Here is a 12,772-nt window from a genome sequence, read left to right as displayed (position 1 = left end):
CCAGAATCCTAAAACCAGCAAAAACAAAATGCAGCACACATGAGGTCAGAAGCAGACAGTTTGGGGATAACTCTGCAAAAAGGGCCATTTCCAACAATGGTCAGTGCAGATACTGTTTGTGTTGTGTTTCTTTTATATTTGCTTGCAAAGTGTAAAACTTTTGCCTTACTTGCAGGGCTCCACTAGAGTCAGATATGGTCAATCCTGCTGCATGGTATTGTAGGTCCTCTTCTAAATAATCTCTGCTTTTCCTTCTCCCTTATTATTCCTACAACTGTCTTTGTTCCTGTCTGACTCCTCTGCACCTGTAGTGCCAAGGAGAGCCGAAGCACTGTTGAGTAGTGAAAGAGTGGAACTAAAGTAAGCCAAGTCTATTGCATCAGCAGGGTCCATGACAAAGGATCCCCTTTCTGCCATCTCAAGCTCCGCAGCAGGCTCAGCCATTTCAAGCTTGCACCCCTCTGTGCCCGGGGCAGAAGTGTGATCCGATTCAGATGAGACCGGTCTTTCGTCCCTGGACATCGTGGACTTTAACATGCAAAATGAAGAGCCTGTAGGACTGGCAGAGTAAATATTCCCCTCTGGGAGTCTCCCAAGAGTGTGATTGAGGATTGAGGCCCTTAACGGTTGACTCAAATCCACTTTGTCCATCACCTTTGCTGGCTGGTCTGTGTCTTCCACGGGAGAAGCTGGACGCCACCATCACACTGGATTTCCCTAGGCACAACTAGAGGTAAGTCTATGTAATGGATGCTAACAAGCATTTGAAGCAGTACAAGTCAGCCAGTAATCACCATAAAAGGTGTGGGAGAATTAAGAGTCTTTTGTGCCTGGTTCTTTGTAGCTGTAGCAATGGTGATCGGAAACCTGGTTAGCGTGGTATGGGCAGTTTACAAACTGGCTGCCATCTTGGCCTCACTAGTGCCAAAGATACATTTAATGGGCATTGTGACATGTACCTGTTGTCTTAGCTACTTGAGAGACTGAAGCTGGTGGATTGCTTGAATTTGGGCATTATGGACTGCACACAGCTGAGTTGATCAGGAGTCCTTGCTAAGTTAGACATCAGTTCGGTGTTCTGGAAGAGCTTTTGGACCCATGGTTATGTAATGAGAGGTGCGCTGGCTAAAATAAAAAATTCTTATTCCCCACTGTTTCCCTTTTGCTGCAGACTCATCGACCACTGAATCACCTCACTTTTTACCAGTTTGCAGTACGGACAGAACACATATATATCTGCTATGGCAGGAGATGAAGCACAAAATAAAACGCCATATGCCATCCCCTATAACTCAGCCAGGCAAGAAGAACCACTAGCTGCCATCTTTAAGACACATTGTAGACATTGATTTGAAGAAGATATCAAGTGCTGGCGCCCCCTGTTCTTCTGGCCTCTGCGTGTCCTAGTGCAAAGGTTTAGCTTTCAGATGAGTGGGCCGGGAAAATAAAGAGTGAATGCATGATTGATTATTTTAAATAATGATTGGTTCCAATAAAATGTTCAGTAAACACCTTCAAAGCGCATGTCAGCCGATCACTTGCAGACAGTTGAGGTTCATGTAGTATATAAGGTTTCACGAAATTAGAGTGCAATGTGAGGCTCCAAGCCTTTATATTATTATTAGATGCCTGCTACATTTGTGCATTTCCACATTTTGACTTTTTTCTATTTCTACAGTAGGCAGTTGATGTCTTTGATAGGGCAGCCTTTGCTCTCCTTTAATAGATTACACTTATGGGTATGTGAACTCTGTCTTTTCCTCTGTTACCTCTCATCGCGTGGAACAGGAACTCAAACTTGAACTGAAAGAATTTGCTGAAGCCAGTAAACACCGATTATTGTTGGCACAGCAGACATGCTGGGTATGGAAGTTCACTTGACTCCCTTCACCTTTCTGTCATAGATGTCTGGCACAAAGCAGCGTTGAGGTAAAAGTATTGTTGCTAATACTCGTGAATAATTACAGATATTTAAAACGCTGTATTTGAAACAGTTTTGTACCTTGTCGTATTCTCATGTCCGAAAGAAAACTTGATTGATTTCTTAACAATGATTGTACAAACTCTCAGGATATTGATAACCCATGTCAAAGATATGGAGTCACTCATGTGCAACACAAATCTATAACTTAGTCCAGAATGTTTTTGCCTGATGACGTGGTAGTTTTAATAAAAAGGGTTGACCTGTGACGTTGTTGGGGTAGCTATTTTCCTTACAACAGTGAATGGATCATTGTAGAGCGCATGATGATGCCTACTGTCATACCGGGGGCTACCTTTAACTGGTGAGGAAGATGGCTTACAATCACTGCTGCCAACTGGCACCACAAGAAAATGTAGCATGCCCTTACCATGTACCTGCAGCTAGTAGCAGCAGTGCACTGACTGGAACTGCTGCGTCTTTGCAACTAGCCAGTGCTCCCACTTCTATTGCACCTCACTGGAGAGGCAAATTAGTGGTGCAGCTGACACCTTCAGCTATGCATTTGTGGCGAACTGTGGTGACGAGACACCCCAGCACTCTCGTTCTGTGGTCAAATGTCAAAGAAAGAGATCTGCCTATGTGTAAGCAGAAGAACATGCACACCACCACCAGAGGCTCATCATGCGGTAACAGCCAGCCACAATAAAGGGGCAGCACGCACAGATCAAACATGTACAGGCAAACCGTAGACTAACTGTCAAGCGCTTTCCTATACCTAACAAAGGGGATGAGAAACAGAATTCAAAGACAATATCAAAAAGAACTTCATTGAAATTGAAGGAAGGGAATTTGAAAGGGTTTGAGAGTAGATTCTTCATAGTTTTGAGAAGTGTAAATTTAGCAGTTTGTGTGGATAGGGTTGCTCTGCCCATGATAGATGAGATGGTTGGAACCCTCAATGGGGCTAGTTTATTTTTCCAAGTTAGATTCGAGTTCTGAGTATTGTCAGGGTGTGTTCACAAAAGATTCTAGACATTATACAGCTTTTGTCATGGATTTTACAGATGCCTTTTGATCTCTTTGTTTGCGGCTGGTTATGGATGAGTTACGTGTTGAAATGTCACTGAGAGGCACTGATTTTTCAAGGTGACATTGTACTCAGTGGAGAGAAATAAATTTGGGGTGCGAATATTTGAATGATTTTTTTGTTTGTTATTGAGAGCAGAATATTAAACCATATGCATGATAATCATGTTTTTGGAGAACAAAGGATTGAGTACTGTGCCATGTGGTGTTTGGGAGGGGCACCCAAAGCAAAAGTTATTGATGGGTATTGAGGTGGCACGGCTGTGAAGAATAAGGAGCAGCTCTTGTAATTCATGCAAGAGTTAATTCTATGCTAGGTTTTAGAAGGACTTTGCAATTTGAGGTACTTATTAAGAGAAGTTATTTTCAAATATTGTGAGCGCCTTTTCTTAGCCCATTTGTTCAAGTCAAGACAAATTTTTAAAAGAAGATTGGACAACTAAGGCGTGTTAAACCATAACTCCAAATTAGTTCTCTTTAGTTCAAAAGGATGTTGGCTGCCTCCATGGGCAAGATGCCCAAGACACACATTTTCAAGCAAAGTTGGAAAGCAAAAGAGGCAACAAAATCATCAGTGTACAACAGAAGAGAAATGATTTCATTGCGTCAAAAGAAAACTCCTTATATGTTTAGCTCGTAGAGGACTATCTCCTTTTATTGTTCTTCAGTTGCTTGACATATACAACACAGCAGAACAGCAAGTGTGTTTAGCTCTCAAACCTAAAGAGCTTCCTCTGGGCTTTTGTTATTCAAAACGGTGGCTGTTCTGCAGTGTTTTCTTATGCAAAGCAATTGAAGATTAATAAAAATTGGTACTTGTATACGAGCTCAAAATCTATGGAGAAATCTTTGGACTCAATGAACTGATTTACCTTATGGTGTATCCTGATTATTTTGTTGCCTCGTAAAAGACATATATTATTGTAGATTATATTGATTAGTTTGGGGGCAGTTTTACCTTGAATGACAGGTGGCACAGAATACACTGAGGGATTTGCATTACATTCATTGAAGCGTCAGAAACTTCAGTGTTCAGTTATTGAAAACAAACTTTAATTTGGGGTACAAAAGCAAATTGATTATTGTCTCTTGCATGGTTTAATTCAGGGCTGTGAAGGAGTCTAAGTAGTCTTAAAACCATAGATTGTCTAATTATTCAGATGGTCATCACAATGTCCAGCATGCATTGTAAAAACTCAGTAATGGTGCATAAGGTTAGAACCCCTTGCCAAGCCGCCTTTCCACTGGAGTACTATGTTTTTTTTTTGTTTTTTCTTCTTATGGGTATGTACAAGTATTTACTTTTGCACTGGTGATAAATAGAGGAAAGAAAATATTTTGGGGACTAGACGAGTGAGATGCTTTTAGTAGATATCAATTTGGAATGTTCATTTTTTTTCAAAGCACGATCAAATCAGCTTAGGTGTGTAAAGGGCAAAAGACTCAGTTGCGCCACAAAAATAATTGGATGGTTGTCTTTCAATCAATGACTTTAGTGGTCTTTCTTACTGGACTATCTGCATTACATTAAAATACAGCTAACCTGGAATGCAGCCCAATAGTTGTTTGCCGAAGTAAATATCTGATCCTCTGTTTGTGAATAGTACAGCCAATGGTTTGAACTCTCATCCAGTCCAACAAGTGCTTCCAGCAAAATGATCAGTGGACTAGGGCAGCAAAAATGTCTGACCACTGGTTGAGAAATATTAAGCGTTCATCAGAAATCATTGAGCATTTTTTTTATAATGCAGTTTAAAACTGTATCAAGTATGGAATTGTCCAGTAGAGTATTAGTACCCCCATCCCGCAAGGTCCTCGTCTTTGATTGACCCATGGCAAGGTCAGCAAATGAGAGGAGTCAGCGGGGTGTTCCATCAGTGCTTTCCTTTCCCAAAGCATCCAGTAACCACTGAGGCCTTTCTGCTTCTCCCTCCCATCACCCGATGTCACCACTGAGGCCTGGTAAGAGCTTCTTGATTGTCGTATGCATGTGTGTGTACATATGAATGTATGTGTATCTGTGCATGCGTGCTGTGAATGGGGTGTGCATTTGCATGTGGTTGTGAATGATGGGGTGTATGTGTGCGCACTTGTGAATGGATGGGTTTGCATTTGGATGAGTGTGAGTATGCATGTGCTTTTGTGGAAGAGTGCGCCTGCCCCACCACTACTGTATATATGGCCCGCCACCGGCACAATTTTAACTGTTCAGTGATTTCCCAAACTGTAAAACATTTTCTAGGAAAATGCGACATTACTCTTAGCATTATCTCTCCAATAAATAAAATATAAGCATAAGAGCTGTTAGAGAGTCCACCCTGCAACTTTTGTGGCTGATGGGTAGAGATCCCTTGTTATCAAGCATGTCACTTACTGTAGGTTGAGGGGTATGCATCCTTTGTACATCCAAGGATAATATTATAGATGGGGCTAAATTAGTGCAATAAGAATTTTCCTCTTGCGATAGGGCTGGGTAACATCTCAGAATCTAGTGTGAATTTTCATCTGCGTACAGGAAAGTGATTGTAATGGTCTATCCATGATTAAACTTTATGCTTATAAGTACATTTCCCTTTTGCATTCTTAATGACATTTTTAGCACTTGAGCGCAAACCAACGTATTATGCCTTGAAAGCCCCCAAAACATTACCTCCTTCTATACCCAGTTTTGTGTTGTACATTTGTTTAAAAATATTAAATTCATAGTGTAACCTCAATTTTTGTTTTTATTTATTTACAGCTGTAACTGAAGCTTGAAAATACTGTAAATGAGGATCTTACAACCCAGTGAGACTGAGCACGTTCAAGGAGGAATGTTTCACAAAACTGCACATCTGTTACAAAAACTCTCATTGTGGAAAAACATAAAACTGTACAGTAATAGTCCGCAGCTACCCTTTCCCATGTGTGGATTGCATTCAAGCACTGCCATAGGGGCGTCTGTGGTTGGATGTTCCACAGCAGCTGTGAACTCTAAATCCAATGCCGTCAGTGCAGGATTTGGGCAGGTTGCGAGCAGCACTACAGCAGCAGCAGAAGAAAGAGTCCGAGCATTCCAGACAACAGGTGAGTTATGCGCACCGCTAGTAGTGGTGTTGCCACCCAAGCCCTCCATTGGCAGGGGATGTTTGTAGTAGTTCAAGTTGTATGGAGAACCAGTGGCATGATGCAAAGCGCCTGTCCGCATCTAACTGTGGTACTCGGATGGAAGTTTATATTTTATAAGAGAGTACTAGATAAAGAGTTGTAGTATACAAAGGTGAGGAAGAATGACTACATTGACTATGAGCTGGTAAGAATTGTAAGCAATTGCAATTTCTTTTAATGTTGACATGTCATCTTAAAATCCACACTTAGTACTTCAGTATACATATTACCCACCACCTAAGCACACTTTAATTTCAAAAGTTACACATCTTATTTGCTTTCATATATAAAAAGTGTGTTTTGTGAGAGGAGGCGTTTTAGTGTTTTGAATTTGGAATGTAAACCGGATGGGTTATTCTTGGGAACACAAATGGATCTGCCATTTTATTCATAAGCATACAAATTAGAACCTATTTATTTAAATACTTAGTTTGTACTTGATTATAAAATCCAAATAAGACGCTGGTGCCATTAGAGAGCTTCACGTATAACAGAAGGATGGGGCCACAACACGATTATCCATCCAGAACTGCATTTCATGAATAAACATTTGAAAATTCTGTGAACACGTCACTGTTCATGTGTAACCATTTGCTTTGAGTGACTTGAGGTTGGACCCAATGGAAGAGGGTAGGAAACTGACAGGAGAACCACTCTTTATAAAGTATTTGTCCTCGGAGAACATTTTTGAGATTGCTGCTTTATTTTAAAGTTAATGGCTACATTCTAAGTTCATCTGGAAGGAAAAATGGATAAAATACATTACAAATACATTTTACATATAAATGTTACTGTTGAAATCAGTAAGTGAGGACTCAGATGTGAGTGGTTCTCAATTTTTATGCTTCAGATGTGTTTCTTCTCTGGAGCCGCATTAAATCTTTAGGACGTCTTCTTAATAAATGGGTTGTATTGGCTTACTGCTTGTGAAGTATTCCATTTAGTTTAATAATATCCCTAGGGATAACAAAATAGGCTTTCAATGACAACTAGGAACAGCGAAAGCACTGACTGTTGTTCAATCTGCTTAGGCATTGCACACTCAGGACAGTCTGCACTACTGACGTTGTGGATCTCTTAGCAGCATTTTACACACTAGACAACATTGTTAAAAATATATACTAGGATTGTGGTTGTGTCCAGTGTTGTTAAAATATCTCTAGTCTTTCTCATATGATTGCTTAGGTAGAATGGCTGCAGAAATTGTGAAGATACTAAGAAGCATGCTGCAAAGCTCCTGTATGTCTGCTCTTATTTAATGTCTACCTCCAGCTTCTACATCAGCTGCAGGATTGATGTAGACATTAAATAAGAGCAGACATACAAGAACTTTGCAGCAGCAGTTTTCAGAACTATGCTGATAATGCATAAGTTGTATTCCAGTTAACCAATTATGTAACACCAGACATAGTAACAGTAGGGGAAGTATTTGTATTAATTCAAGAATGGATTAACTAGAGATGACAGATCTTGAATGTCAGCAAAACAAAGCTCTTGTTAGCTGGCTCAGATTACTGACTGAAGAAATACAGTCTAGTTACTCCTTTTTTTTTATTTGGGCAGTGCTGAAGTACAGGTTAAGGAAAATGTGGAAATGTTGGGGACTTTGTGCATGGGCACCTCTCAATGGACTGTCATGTTTACTATGTCATTTTAGTTGTTTAACTATCACTCTAAATTTCTAAGAAAGATGCTGCATCTCGTGTCCCCGGAAGACTGCTCAAATATTACAAGATTTTTTTTTATAGGTTCCAAAATCAATCACTGAACTGCTTTATTGGCTGGGACATCTAAAGTTCATGTTAAAAAGTTGCACTTCCTACAGAATACCTAACTTCGGGATTTCTATGCTTTACTTAATGTGGTCCGTACTTCTGCAGCACAGCAAGAACTGCATTGGCTTCCATTTGACGCCTGAATTTCATATTGGGTTCTTACCATTAAACACAAAGCACTTCGTGGCAAAGGCATTTAGTACTTGAAATAATGTCTGACATTTCACTGGCCAAGAGAGCCTTGAGATCAGTGCGCAGAATCTTGTTGGTGTCCACTAGGACCGTCAGGAAATATGCAAAGAGTAGAGCCTTTGTTGTGATTGTCAGTACGCTGTGGAAAGTTTGAAGGACCCATTTTTTTGTGTAAGTTGGTTTCCTGGGCAGGCTGGCTTCTAAGCTTTCTGAAATGTCTAGTTGCCCTTAAAGGCTTTTCGAGCTTAATTCATTTAATAATATGTGTTTTATTAGAAGGTTTGGGATTCTCCTAAATACTGAGTTTCTGGGATTATCCAAGTAGATCTTGAGCTCTCAGTCTGGTAAAACCGAAAAGAGACGGGATACCCTGAATCTTGTATTCAGTCGCAGACTTCCAAATATAGCCAAATCTGGAAGCATCAACTAACACATGGATGGTATATAGTAATGATGTTCCCTATGCAGTAATGCCAGAATGTCAATGAAGGGGATCCAGTCACTTCCAGGAATCAGCAAATAATAATATCGTGTCTGACAAGTATTGCCAGAGTGAAGTCGTGTCTTGTTTAGTTATGTAACAATAAGCAGTTGTCCTTGGACACAAAACTACAGCTTCTGGAAGGAAGGGGTAGAGTAACCAAAAATCGTCTTAATTGCTCTAAGTACTTTCTTCCAAAACATAGATAACTTGGAGCACCATCACAAAATATATGATGCATCTCTCTGGAGGATTTTCCTCTTCAGTATTTAGAACTGCTCTGAGGATACATATGATGTAGTCAGGCTGAGGTATAATACCAATAAAACATGCACATTTGATGTACTTCCTTATGTGAAATGTTTCTGATGGACTTATCGATCTTTTCAGAGCAGTCTACTCTTGTTCCTTTCTACCCATAAAGTTTCTCAGTGTGTCTTGTTTACCAAATGGACATTTTTTTAGGGTGACATAAAAATGGCATAAATATTTGATGTTTTGGCTCTGGATGTTGATCTGCTGTTAAGGAGTAGCCTTTATTTGGAGGTTCTCAAGCTAGTGTCACAGACAATTTAAAGCAGCCTGTTCCTTTAATACAGTCCAAACTGCTGGTTACACTGAATGGCCTGTTCACTCATTTGGAGACCATATCAGATATTATTCTGCAGCCCCCATCCCTCCATAAGTCACAGGGGTCAAGATTTCTCAACGGTCAAAATTCCTAAGAAAAAATTAATTGGTTTGTGTGGAGAAGGGAAGGAAGTGAATCCAAACACAAATATATAGCATAGCGCCCATTGATGTTCTTAAGTAAGAAAGAGCTAGCCTTTTGATTTTGGCTAGCCAAGGGAAAGGCTAAAGTGCTCTCCCCATCACCGCTTCTTCAATGAGAACCATTGTAGGAAGTTGGCTCTGTATGTGCTATTTCAAAGTAAGGAATAGCATGCACAGAGTCCAAGGGTTCCCCTTAGAGGTAAAATAGTGGTAAAAAGAGATAATACTAAAGCTCTATTTTGTGGTAGTGTGGTCGAGCAGTAGGCTTATCCAAGGAGTAGTGTTAAGCATTTGTTGTACATACACATAGACAATAAATGAGGTACACACACTCAAAGACAAATCCAGCCAATAGGTTTTGTATAGAAAAATATCTTTTCTTAGTTTATTTTAAGAACCACAGGTTCAAATTTAACATGTAATATCTTGTTTGAAAGGTATTGCAGGTAAGTACATTAGGAACTTTGAATCATTTCAATTGCATGTATACTTTTCAAGTTATTCACAAATAGCTATTTTAAAAGTGGACACAGTGCAATTTTCACAGTTCCTGGGGGAGGTAAGTTTTTGTTAGTTTTACCAGGTAAGTACGACACTTACAGGGTTCAGTTCTTGGTCCAAGGTAGCCCACCGTTGGGGGTTCAGAGCAACCCCAAAGTTACCACACCAGCAGCTCAGGGCCGGTCAGGTGCAGAGTTCAAAGTGGTGCCCAAAACGCATAGGCTTCAATGGAGAGAAGGGGGTGCCCCGCTTCCAGTCTGCCAGCAGGTAAGTACCCGCGTCTTCGGAGGGCAGACCAGGGGGGTTTTGTAGGGCACCGGGGGGGACACAAGCCCACACAGAAATTTCACCCTCAGCGGCGCGGGGGCGGCCGGGTGCAGTGTTAGAACAAGCGTCGGGTTCGCAATGGAAGTCAATGAGAGATCAAGGGATCTCTTCAGCGCTGCAGGCAGGCAAGGGGGGGCTTCCTCGGGGAAACCTCCACTTGGGCAAGGGAGAGGGACTCCTGGGGGTCACTTCTGCAGTGAAAGTCCGGTCCTTCAGGTCCTGGGGGCTGCGGGTGCAGGGTCTTTTCCAGGCGTCGGGACTTAGGTTTCAGAGAGTCTCGGTCAGGGGAAGCCTCAGGATTCCCTCTGCAGGCGGCGCTGTGAGGGCTCAGGGGGGACAGGTTTTGGTACTCACAGTCGTAGAGTAGTCCGGGGGTCCTCCCTGAGGTGTTGGTTCTCCACCAGCCAAGTCGGGGTCGCCGGGTGCAGTGTTGCAAGTCTCACGCTTCTTGCGGGGAGATTGCAGGGTTCTTTAAAGCTGCTCCTTTGGATAAAGTTGCAGTCTTTTTGGAGCAGGTCCGCTGTCCTCGGGAGTTTCTTGTCGTCGTCGAAGCAGGGCAGTCCTCAGAGGATTCAGAGGTCGCTGGTCCCTTTGGAAGGCGTCGCTGGAGCAGAGTTCTTTGGAAGGCAGGAGACAGGCCGGTGAGTTTCTGGAGCCAAGGCAGTTGTTGTCTTCTGGTCTTCCTCTGCAGGGGTTTTCAGCTAGGCAGTCCTTCTTCTTGTTGTTGCAGGAATCTAAATCTTTAGGTTCAGGGAAGCCCTTAAATACTAAATTTAAGGGCGTGTTTAGGTCTGGGGGGTTAGTAGCCAATGGCTACTAGCCCTGAGGGTGGGTACACCCTCTTTGTGCCTCCTCCCAAGGGGAGGGGGTCACATCCCTAATCCTATTGGGGGAATCCTCCATCTGCAAGATGGAGGATTTCTAAAAGTTAGAGTCACCTCAGCTTAGGACACCTTAGGGGCTGTCCTGACTGGCCAGTGACTCCTCCTTGTTTTTCTCATTATCTCTCCTGGACTTGCCGCCAAAAGTGGGGGCTGTGTCCAGGGGGCGGGCATCTCCACTAGCTGGAGTGCCCTGGGGCATTGTAACACGAAGCTTGAGCCTTTGAAGCTCACTGCTAGGTGTTACAGTTCCTGTAGGGGGGAGGTGTGAAGCACCTCCACCCAGAGCAGGCTTTGTTTCTGTCCTCAGAGAGCACAAAGGCTCTCACCGCATGAGGTCAGACACTCGTCTCTCAGCAGCAGGCTGGCACAGACCAGTCAGTCCTGCACTGCACAATTGGGTAAAATACAGGGTGTATCTCTAAGATGCCCTCTGTGTGCATTTTTTAATAAATCCAACACTGGCATCAGTGTAGGTTTATTATTCTGAGAAGTTTGATACTAAACTTCCCAGTATTCAGTGTAGCCATTCTGGAGCTGTGGAGTTCGTTTTTGACAGACTCCCAGCCCATATACTCTTATGGCTACCCTGCACTTACAATGTCTAAGGTTTTGCTTAGACACTGTAGGGGCATAGTGCTCATGCACATATGCCCTCACCTGTGGTATAGTGCACCCTGCCTTAGGGCTGTAAGGCCTACTAGAGGGGTGACTTACCTATGCCACAGGCAGTGGGAGGTTGTCATGGCACCCTGAGGGGAGTGCCATGTCGACTTAGTCATTTTCTCCCCATCAGCAAACACAAGCTGGCAAGCAGTGTGTCTGTGCTGAGTGAGGGGTCCCTAGGGTGCCATAAGACATGCTGCAGCCCTTAGAGACCTTCCCTGGCATCAGGGCCCTTGGTACCAGGGGTACCAGTTACAAGGGACTTACCTAGGTGCCAGGGTTGTGCCAATTGTGGAAACAATGGTACATTTTAGGTGAAAGAACACTGGTGCTGGGGCCTGGTTAGCAGGGTCCCAGCACACTTCTCAGTCAAGTCAGTATCAGGCAAAAAGTGGGGGGTAACTGCAACAGGGAGCCATTTCTTTACACAAGCCCCCCCCAGCCCACAGGCCAGGAGACTCAGCCAAAGCTGGGAGAGTCTTCCTAGTCTGTCAGGCGAGGAAGAGTAGAGGAAATAGGCTGGTTTGTTGCAGGGCCTACTCTGCCTTACATCCTCCTGTCCAGGTCATTCCCTCTGGGGAACTGACCCACTTCCACAGTGATAGGACCTAATCTGAACTGCCTCTTGTCTGTGCTTTTAATGTCTTCACCCATTCTCTCTATTTTGGGGTTAGAGGTATCCACCTCTGCTAATCTTATCTTAGCCAGGGTCACCCCTAACTTACCCAAAGAGGTTACCCAGAGCTGGAGTAACCCCACCATGACCAACAGGGTCAGGGGGCCTAACTTGCTATTTGGCATGGGGTCTGACCACCATGCCAAGGATAGGGCAGCCATAAAGGCTAACACCCAGCAGAGGCCACTGGCAGCTGTCAATGCCCAGAACCACACCTTTAGCTCTTCACCTACAAGGGAAGGGGCTAAGTTACAGGCTTCTTTGGGTTCAGGGTGCCTGTCTGCTGTATTAGAGTGGGGGGTTACCACATCTTGTAGTAAACACCCTTCTTCCACTCTTTCT

At 43.0% G+C, this 12,772-nt stretch overlaps 1 protein-coding gene across 4 annotated transcripts in view; it reads left to right on the top strand.

The window, feature by feature from the left end:
• The window catches only part of FDX2 (ferredoxin 2), a 67,103-nt gene that overhangs the window by 15,323 nt on the left and 39,008 nt on the right, over positions 1-12,772 (top strand). For 3 of the 4 annotated variants that reach the window (XM_069218859.1, XM_069218860.1, XM_069218862.1), the window contains exon 2: positions 5,751-6,076. In XM_069218859.1, the coding sequence (XP_069074960.1) occupies positions 5,779-6,076 (298 nt within the window). In that variant the 5' untranslated portion in view covers positions 5,751-5,778. Of the gene's footprint in view, positions 1-1,793; positions 1,930-5,750; positions 6,077-12,772 lie in introns of those variants that run through there. The other variant, XM_069218861.1, reaches the window with a different exon arrangement.

The sequence above is a fragment of the Pleurodeles waltl genome, chromosome 1_1 (assembly GCF_031143425.1).
Source record: "Pleurodeles waltl isolate 20211129_DDA chromosome 1_1, aPleWal1.hap1.20221129, whole genome shotgun sequence".
Lineage (NCBI taxonomy): Eukaryota > Metazoa > Chordata > Amphibia > Caudata > Salamandridae > Pleurodeles > Pleurodeles waltl.
The sequence above is the reverse complement of the archived record's forward strand: the minus strand, read 5'-3'. Positions and strand labels throughout refer to the sequence as shown.